General features: G+C 37.9%; 1 protein-coding gene across 1 annotated transcript; it reads left to right on the top strand.

Moving 5' to 3' along the window:
• Positions 1-1848: 1848 nt before the first annotated feature.
• Positions 1849-6452, top strand: LOC148188685 (protein phosphatase 1 regulatory subunit 12B-like). The gene is made up of 5 exons (XM_088081482.1): positions 1849-1950; positions 4518-4608; positions 4699-4899; positions 4985-5099; positions 6418-6452. The coding sequence occupies exons 1-5, from the start codon at positions 1931-1933 to the stop codon at positions 6450-6452; spliced, it is 462 nt and encodes a 153-aa protein (XP_087937608.1). The 5' UTR covers positions 1849-1930.
• The last annotated feature ends 3067 nt before the right edge of the window (positions 6453-9519 follow it).

The raw sequence follows: 9519 nt of genomic DNA, 5'->3' as shown, positions 1-9519 counted from the left end.
TACTCGATTCTGTGCTCTTGTGTCATAGTTCATAGCTTAACTTTAAGTGCCACTGAGCTCAGTTGTTATCCGAAAACTATTAAAGACACATCAGTGAGCCATGTGGTTACACTGGCTGACAGTCTTTCATCATGATGATAATGCTCACCAGAGCAGTTTCTCAAATGGGGGTACTTGTACCCCTAGGGGTATTTTGGGGTACTGCAGGAGGTTTGTGAGATTTTTTTAATGTTAATTTTTATAATATCAGCTGTGCATCATTCCTGAAAAAATTGTTCTTTAGTAAATCACACAACTATTTTGCAGTGCTGTATTGCACCTCTTTATATATATATATATATATATATATATATATATATACATATTTATACAAAATTTATATCAAAAGTTATTTGCACTGGTCAGGTGGTACTTCTGCTGAAAAAAAATATAATATAATATATATTATATAACAATATAACATTATTATATGATATACCAGACCAGCGGTTCCCAACCTTCTTAATTAAGGGACCCCTTTTCTATCATCGAGTTAACTGACGATCCCTGACCAAGTGACATATTTCATTAATATTTTTAATGATATTAAATGCATGAAAATAAAAGTATAGAACAGCTGATAAACTGTACAATTTAATGGCTAACTGTTTCTGTCAAATGTGCAATTATGATGAATTTTGGGTCGATTATTTTCTGTGAATGTTGTTTCAGAGATGGGCTTTTCTAAATTTTGTAGGAACTTATTTGAAGATTCTCCATATTATGTTTTTGTTTTACAATCACACCTATTTAAAATGCTTTTTTTAAATTTAGAAATTCAGTGTTTTTTCCTCTTCCTTTTGCTTGGCAGTTGTTATATTAGCTCTTTGGTAGTTTTATCTGGATACTTTTCTTATGTAGAAAAAGGTTTTTTAGCAAAGAGTGAAGGCTCTGTGAATACAGCTTGTGTTCAGGTATTCACTGTGCTCTGTGATATTTCATTTTTAAAAACTTTTTAAAAAACTAACTAATAATCCTAAATTTAAAAATAACAATTTCACTTATTTTTCTTCACAGAAAAAATGTATAAAGTGCTAAAACAAGAGGCTTACTGTATGTATGATTTAAAGTTTTCACATCTTAAAATCAAGAAGGCCTCGTGATCTCCAGTGGTAGTCGGGGCCCTAAGATTTGGAACCAGTGCACTAAAACACCAAACCCACATGTTAAAATAGTCCCCAACAAATGCACTATTTACTCCAACTTACTGAATGTTTGCTAAAAGGTCCCCAGGTATTTTATTACATGTTCATCTTTTAAGTGGAAATGAACAGTGTTTCAGACATAAGATATGTAACGTACATTAATATATTGCCAAAAATCTCAGTGAATATTAAATTAAGTGTCTAAGGGGTCATACCTTTGTAAATTTAATGTGCTGAATTTGCACCGTTTTGCAGTTGCAACCTAAATATCACCCAAAGAACAGATGCCAACCTTTTGTTGTTTGTTTGTTTGAACAGGTCAGTACCCCCTTGCACCCTGCAGGGATTTATCTTTCTTCAGACAGCCTAAGCGTGTCTGTGTGCTGGAATCGCCTGTCCTCCAAGGTGTGACTGAATGAATGGATGAATGACTGTGCCTGCCAGGTTTCAACATACTATAGCAGAAAAAGGCTGCAACACACTGACATATTTCCAGAATGAAGAAATTTGTTTGCTGCACACATTCAGCTGAACTGGAGACCTGCTTTCATTAGACCACAGTAGACAGAAAGTCTGTATCGATTGTGTGCATCATTCAGAAAGACAGGAAGTCTGTCTCTCTCTCTTTCCCTCTCTCCCTCTCTCTCTCTGCACTCTCGCCTGTTCCAGAGTCACTTGGTTCAGCCTCTCCCACACATCACTGCTGCAGTGTCTCTGTGCCTTGTCTCTGACCTTCCACAGGGACCATGCAAGCATTTGTTCCCAGGTAAGTTTCAGAGACACTGAGTCATTCTGCTATTTCTGGATTCTTATTTAACCAATTTTACTTTCAGCCTGATGAGCCACTGTTTTGGCAAAATGCCAAGTTGTTAATGTGGAGAAACTATGTTCTGCTCTGTACAGGTGCCGTAGGCCTCTGTGAACTGATGTGAGTTTGTGGTTTGTTACTTTAGCGGCTAAAATTACTCCTTCTCTCTTTGGTCTGCTTGATCAGCTTTTTTTAATGTACATTAGTAATCGTTGGCTGAGGGATATTATTCTAAGCAACTATTTAAGGGTATTAATTATTCACATTTTTATGATGCAGATTAAGAGGAGCATTTTTCCTGTACACGGGCTGCAGATTTGGGAGATAAAATTGAAATTCAAATCATGATTTTTAACAGTTAATGAATCAGTTACTACGATTCTGCTGCTTGGATAGCTCTAACATGTTTTATGTTTGATCAGGTTACGGTGTCATTTCTAGTTTCAGCCTGCGGACTACAGTCTATATCCTTTGCTTTGTTCATGATACAGTAGAGTGTGCAGCTGAGCATCCCGTTGACTCAGTCAGGATTCAGGGTGACTCCACAACTGAGAGATCAATACCAGTAAAAGCTTAGCAGAGGAGGGGGGGCGGCAGCTCTCTGAGTAAAACATGAGCCTCTTCACTGATGCTTGCTCAGCTGTTTCTGTGTGTCTGCTAAGCCTCTTGCGGAAGTCGTGCTCAGGACTCGAAGTCACAGTGAAAATGTATTTTCAGAGCATCTTGCTCTGCATCTGCATCTTGATGTGCTTAATTTATTTATTGTTGATATGAGATGTTGGGGTGGTGAATAATGCAGGGAGGAGTTGATGATGCTGATGATGTAGGTCGCAATTAAAGACACAGCTGAAAATTTGAGAAATGTGGCCTTTGGGCGTTTTTTGTTTTTTATTAGAAATATGAACATTTTTTATTTTAATTCTTATACAATTAAAAAACACAATAAAAGTGTCAAATCATACCACCGAGGATGTATTATCAACTCGGAAAAGCAGGCAAATGCCAGAAAGACACAAATATATAAAATTCATTACAATATTAACTAAAATGTCCTGCATTATTACTTAATTGTGTCACCTTATCTTTTCAGACCTTCTATTTAAAAAATGTAGATGTAAGACCATTTTGGTTCATGTTGTGCATTCATGGATCATATTACTACATAAATTTAGGAGAAACCAAATTACTACAGACTTGCGCTGCATTCAAGTGTTCCTCGGATAATCCCATTCCCCAAGTTGGGAAGACATTATTCCGATAATTATGTTCTTCAGCTTTAAAGCCGTAATGTGAAAGCAACACAGATGTCACCAAGAATATGTGTTGTATTTCATTGCTCAGAGCGTTTAACGTCCCAGTGAAGATTCATCTGGCTATCCAAGTATGGTGAAACTATTTAGAGCTTTAAATTACAAAAGGTTTTTGTCCCAGACTTGTTGCTGCACCTGTACTTTCCCTATAACCACTAAAATATTGCTTTACCTTCGTTATCAGGGTTAATGCTAATATATAACTTTTCTAACTAATCTAAGTCAATCTACATGGACATCAACCATCAGTTACAACCTAACACCATTTCACAAGTTACACGTGAACAAAATCATGCATGCAATAAGTGATTTAATTAAATGTTGCTTAACATGTACTGAACATTTATTTTTTCTGCCATGTTTCTGCATAATATGTGTACGTCATACATGTAATTCGTGTTCCAAAATTTGTGCCAACTTTCCGAGTTGTATTGACTTGAAGGGGCTTTCAGGTGAATTTTTACAATTATTCTGACACCACACAAATATGATGTTACTGACACACACACAACCAGGAGCCAGTTGGCATCACAATGGTGGGTCTTTGAATATTTGGGAGAATAGATTTTGGGCTTGGAGGGTCTGTGCTATTTTAAAATTACTTAAATTCAAATACAGCCCCTGCATTTACACGACCTGGAATTATAACGACAGCAATTTTAGATTTGTAATTGTATGCAACACAGAATATATACATATATTGTTTAATAATTACATAAAATTGAAAGTTTAAATGGTTTGAGTTCTGTTAGTCTAAAAGACAAAACTGTTGAAAAGTGAGCCTGGCTGTTAAAAAAGTTAAAGTTTATATACATATTGCTTTAGCATTTTAGGAACATTAAGAAATACAATAACAATAAACCATGTTTATTGGATTGTTTTTGACTGTTGACTATATTTTTAATTGATTTTGTTCCTTATAAATCCCACATTTGATCTGATTTCATCTTTCACTATATTATGTTGATTTTCATTTGCAGCCTTGTGTGAAAAGCACAGTGTAACATGGGTCTTGAAAAGGGCTCCACAGATAAAAATTGTTAATATTATTATTATTATTTTAAACAGTATATTTGCCAAGATCAGAAATGTCATTCTTTCCTCTGTTTGTGGAAGGTCTGCAGAGCCCTCTGTGTGCATTTCTGCGACAGCGCCCACTGAAAGCTTATTACTTCAAATCTTTGTGTTTACTGTTCCTCTGTCTCACTGACCCAGGTCGTATCTGACCCCGGTCAGGGATGAAGAAGCAGAGTCTCAGAGAAAAGCAAAGTCTCGTCATGCCAGACAGACCCGACGGTCTACACAGGTAAAGATCAAATGTCTGACAGAAGTTCAGGTTTTTATTGGATTGTGTTTTGACTGCTGACAGATATGGAGCTGTATGAATGTCCTGCAGGGTGTGACACTGACAGACCTGAAAGAAGCTCAGAAGACCAACAGCCTGTCTGCTCCAGACAGACAGATGGAGGAAGGAGGCACTCTGGATGAAAGGACCTGTCTGAGGAAAGGCTTGACGGATGACAGGAGAGTCAAAGTCGGCCTGATAGAGTCCACGGAAACATCAGAAATCTGTCCAAAATGGAGCAAAATGGACGAGGTTAGAGAGAGGAATTTGTGTTTGTAACTTTGGAGAATGTTTGTGATTTATCTAAAACTCTGTTTGTTGTCTCTCATGCATACAGCAGGGGAACATTGAACCCAGGTTAGAAAGTCTCGCCGAGTCTCCGATGCCAAACCTTTCATATTCGTCGATTGCTGGATCCCGTGGCTTGCTTTACTGCAACGACTCCTTCAGAGGTGAGGAAAGTATTAAAGGTTTTTGTTTTGTTTGTTTTTTCACGCTGGCTTCTTTTACTCACTGTATGGGAAGCCACAGACTCCACTGCTGCATGTTTATCATTCATATATTAAAGTGCTAACCCTTCACTTTGCCATCAAAACTGGTGATATGACCGATGATATTCCATCTTTTATATATTAAATGAGGTTTGAATGTACAGAATGTGCCAAAATGCTATTTACAGATGAAGAAATGTACAGCACATTATTCTTCATAGTGACTAACTTATATTTAAGGATTATTAGACACTATAGAGGTCTCACTCTCTCCGTAAACTATTGTAAAACTTCAATGACAGAAATTCTGATAGACTGTGAAATTGACAGGGGAAATGCCATTAAATCAACACCAATCACAGATGGAAATCCTTTGTATTTGACAATGTTCTCCAGATTTTGAGATGCCAAAACAACCATTATCATCAATCATCCCAAACATGTCATCAGTTATAGGCATTTTTCATAGAATTACTGTAAGGGGGTTAAACAATTCTTATCATGTTTATATTTTTTTGGGGGGTGAGGTAGGGGGCGTTTAGCTACAAAGGACTGGTCTGGTCGCCCAAACTGATAATAAAAAAAGGCAATTAGTGTTGTTTCATTGCTCATTTTTAACAGAGAATAATAAATAAATATACAACAGAAATACTTACTTTATATGTACAGCTGGTGAGGGATGGTGGAGAGATGAAAATCAGAACCTGACTGAAGATGCATCACGGCTCACCTTTTCAACCCTGCAGCAGAGACGACAGTGCTGTGATGCTGATGGTTCAGACAACGACAGTACAGAGGTATGTGGGAAACTCTTTTGGCTCTTTTAACAATCACAGAAAAAAGATGATTTGAGCTGCTCAGAGCAACATCGTTTAGTTGTTGTTTTCCCTCACCACCACTAGATGGAGCCAAAAGATCTTTAAATTTTATTTTCATGGTAACAGGAGAACTGAGTATTTACAGTTCAGATGTCACAAACTACTGAAATATAGAGGTGTCAGACTCATTTTCAGTTAATTGGCCACATACAGCTTAATTAGGTAAGGTATTGAAAATTTTAATCAAGGTGGCAGTTATCAAATGCTGAAATTTCAATTTGACATCTTTTTCTACAACTACAAATCATTTCTGCACATTTACAAACTTCCACTTCTCAAGCAGATTTTTTTGGCAGGTTTAAAGGATGACTTAGGAGCACATTTACTGATCATCATTCAAAAATACCAAATTCTCAAAGCTATCGTGCTGTTCTCATACACTCTTTGTATGTTTTTCATAGGATATCATATAAATCTTCGTATGAGGATACGTTGAACCAGTTCATACCGAGGTTCACTGTAAACTGACTTATCAACCTCACCTTTAAGAAGCATAAAAATAACTATCCCTTTGGCAGGCCAGCTCTGGCCCACAGGCCTTATGTTTGACACCCCTGGTCTAATACAATGAGATCCCTAATGGAAAAGTTTTGAGTGAATTCATGACATTGGCTATTGTAAAAGTAAAAATTCTGCCTTACTTATGAAAAAATGCATCCAGATATCAGTTCCCAGCTGATAATCTTATGCTTCAATTATTGTTCAATATTCATTAGCGCCATTGTTTCATATTCACATCCTGTTTCTCCCTCACCCGAAAGCAAAGCATGCTTCAAAGGCAGCCAAACTCTGGTCCATGATGCAATATTTTGAGATGTACCGCAAGAGTAGATGTGAAGCACGTGTTCAGAGGTTCTTTTAACTAGATGTGCTGGTTAATATCACACAGAGAGACAGTCTAGGAGGACCGACCCCCCTCCTCCTCCTCCTCCTCCTCCTCCTCCTCCTCCTCGCTCTAAGTCGCTTTGCTTCCTCACATCACATGGCTGAGGTGTCTCAGCATACCATACCATATTGGGCAAACTGAGACGCTCTCTGCGTAGTCTTAGCCTTGGATTCAAGGGGATTTACTTTCTTTTCTTTTTCACCCTCTAAACTGATACTGTGCTCCCTCCACCTGTGTGCTGCATGTGAAAAACCCTGAACCTTCACCACTAATTCCTCCTACTGGCTGCAACATGACGATCCACTTGAGTCTCAGTGAAGATATTCTATTAATCTGTGTTTCTTAAAGGAAGATAGTGAACAGGGAACAGAGCAGATAAGGAAATAGATTATAGATGATACAGTTTCCCTCTGAGCTGACTCCAGGTCAGCGGTTCAGCTGTCCCCTGTGGTGGAATCTGACACAGAGATCTGTTGGTAACATGAGAGTCCCATAGCGTTACGGAGGGGACTATATCTGTCTGTGATAATCATACCGAGCAGCGAGGTTTCATCGGGAGCATGACGGGCTGCCCATCACCAGAGCCGACCTCTGCATGACTCCATGATGATCTGAGCAGATTTTCCACAGTGACTTTCAGCAGCAGAGAGAAAGGCAGGTGTAGAGGAAATCAGCTAAGAGATTCTGCTGCTTTTGAGATTGTTGGTGATGGTAGCGATAATGATAGGAGGAATTAACAAGACATAAAGCAAGCAAGAGTATTTTTGCAGACAGTTTTTCCCCCACAATATCACTTTTGGGATTCAGTAATTAGATCTTACTCCAAAAAATTAAGTTAACTCTGGTAGCAGCTTCTGTGGATCATTTTCTGTATCCATGAAATAGACGAGAATAATATCCCATATGGAAAGTCCTGTAACTGAGGGCGAGGATCAGAATGGGGGAACTCCAGCTGGGATCGACTCTTAATAAAACTCTCCAACATCAGTGCCAATGTAGTTCACTGCCACCAAGTCATATTCTCCACAGATGGTCTCTCATGTAAGAACATGCATTACAAATATACTGTTTATACACGAGATGGCTACTTTTGCCAATTTCAATCCACCACAAAAGCCCACAACTCACGCTAATACAATACAGAATAAATAAGGAACCAAAACTAAGATTATAAACCTTTTAAGAAGAGCTTAAGAGGCAACAAGGAGTAATTGAGGGTAAATTAGGATCTCCGTTTATGTCATTTATGTGGATGGTTGTGCACATAACATCACAGTCAGTGTTTTTGTTAAACAATCAAGTATTTTCCTCTTCTTTTCTCCTTTATATTCTCTCCATCGTTCTATTTTTCCTCCTCCTGTGTTTTTGCCTTTATCTCTCCTTTTATCTATTCGCCCTGAGCGAGTATGAGGGAGTTTAGGAACAGTGTGGTGCTGTGAACCTCTCTATAAAAGGAAGGTAGCGAGAGCTGGTTTGTGCTAAAGTCTTTGGGAAGAAGGAAAGGGGGGTTGCGGGGTTGTTTAAAGGAACAGTTCAGTACCTGTTCAAGGAGACTGGTCCCACTATCATGACTGAATGATGAATATGAAGTTACAGACAGCTGCCTGTTAGCTTAGATTAGCACTAAGACTGGAAATAGGAAAACAGCCAGGCCCGGTCTGTTTAGGGCTGCAAGGTGTGAGGAAAAATATCCCAAAACCAGTATTATTAGTATTAAATGATCAGATATTAAAGTGAACTCAGATCTTGACTCAGACATGCACAGCACCTGTGCTTGTGACATGTCATTTCTCATTTATCTGAAATATTGCTAGATGGCTGATGCTATTTTTTCTTTTTTTTTTGCCTCCAGTTCCTCTCTGGGATTCACACTTTTGTTGGCACTCATTGCAGCTACAATGTTTAATCAATTTGTCAACTAGTGGTCGACTGTTAAATTAACTGCCAACTGATATGATATTCTATTAATGAGTTTGAGCCATTTTTAAAAGGGAATTTTTTGAATGTGAATATTTTCTGGTTTCTTTACTCCTCCATGATAGTAACCGAACATTTTGTGGACAAATAAGGCATTTGAGACTGTCATCTTGGGCTTCAAGAAAACTTCATCAACATATATCACCATTCTTTGACATTTATGGACCAAGCCACTAATTGATAAATTGAGAAATAACTGATACATTAATCAACGATGAAAATAATCGATGAAGCCCCTACACTCATCTTGTCACATTCTCCTTCAACCACAGAGAGTAGTGCGACAGTACTCGTAAACCATGTAAATCCTACTTGCATGTGTACATAATAGCTACACAATAGTTAACAGTGAGGGCTCTGTCTTATTTGTTAAGAGTTAACAGCATGGCACGTACAAGATAAAAGAGCGCCAGCAGACAGAATGCAATTCAATACTACTATATTCAAAATGCAATATTTCAGTCTTTTGCCATGAATTTATCGATTTAACGAGTTTAAGATGAAAAAAAAAACTATATTTTGTGTGGCTCTAGTTCTTTCCAATCAAAAGATAGCAAAATCTGCCTACCAGCACCTCTAAGGCCAGAGGTAAACTTGCTTTTAACTATGCACTTGTGTGTGCACGATGACTGCTTCACAT

This window comes from Plectropomus leopardus, chromosome 9, assembly GCF_026936395.1.
Source record: "Plectropomus leopardus strain MGB_pleo_1.0 chromosome 9, ASM2693639v1, whole genome shotgun sequence".
Classification (NCBI taxonomy): Eukaryota; Metazoa; Chordata; class Actinopteri; order Perciformes; family Serranidae; genus Plectropomus; species Plectropomus leopardus.
Note: the sequence above shows the minus strand (reverse complement) of the source record. Positions and strands in the feature narration are given on the sequence as shown.

Excerpts from the sequence above, each read along its gene's own strand:
- LOC148188685 (XM_088081482.1), top strand. The coding sequence starts at position 1,931 with ATGCAAGCATTTGTTCCCAG. Across the intron at positions 1,951-4,517 it reads ATGCAAGCATTTGTTCCCAG|GTCGTATCTGACCCCGGTCA; the intron begins GTAAGTTTCAGA and ends TCACTGACCCAG. Across the intron at positions 4,900-4,984 it reads AATGGAGCAAAATGGACGAG|CAGGGGAACATTGAACCCAG; the intron begins GTTAGAGAGAGG and ends TCATGCATACAG.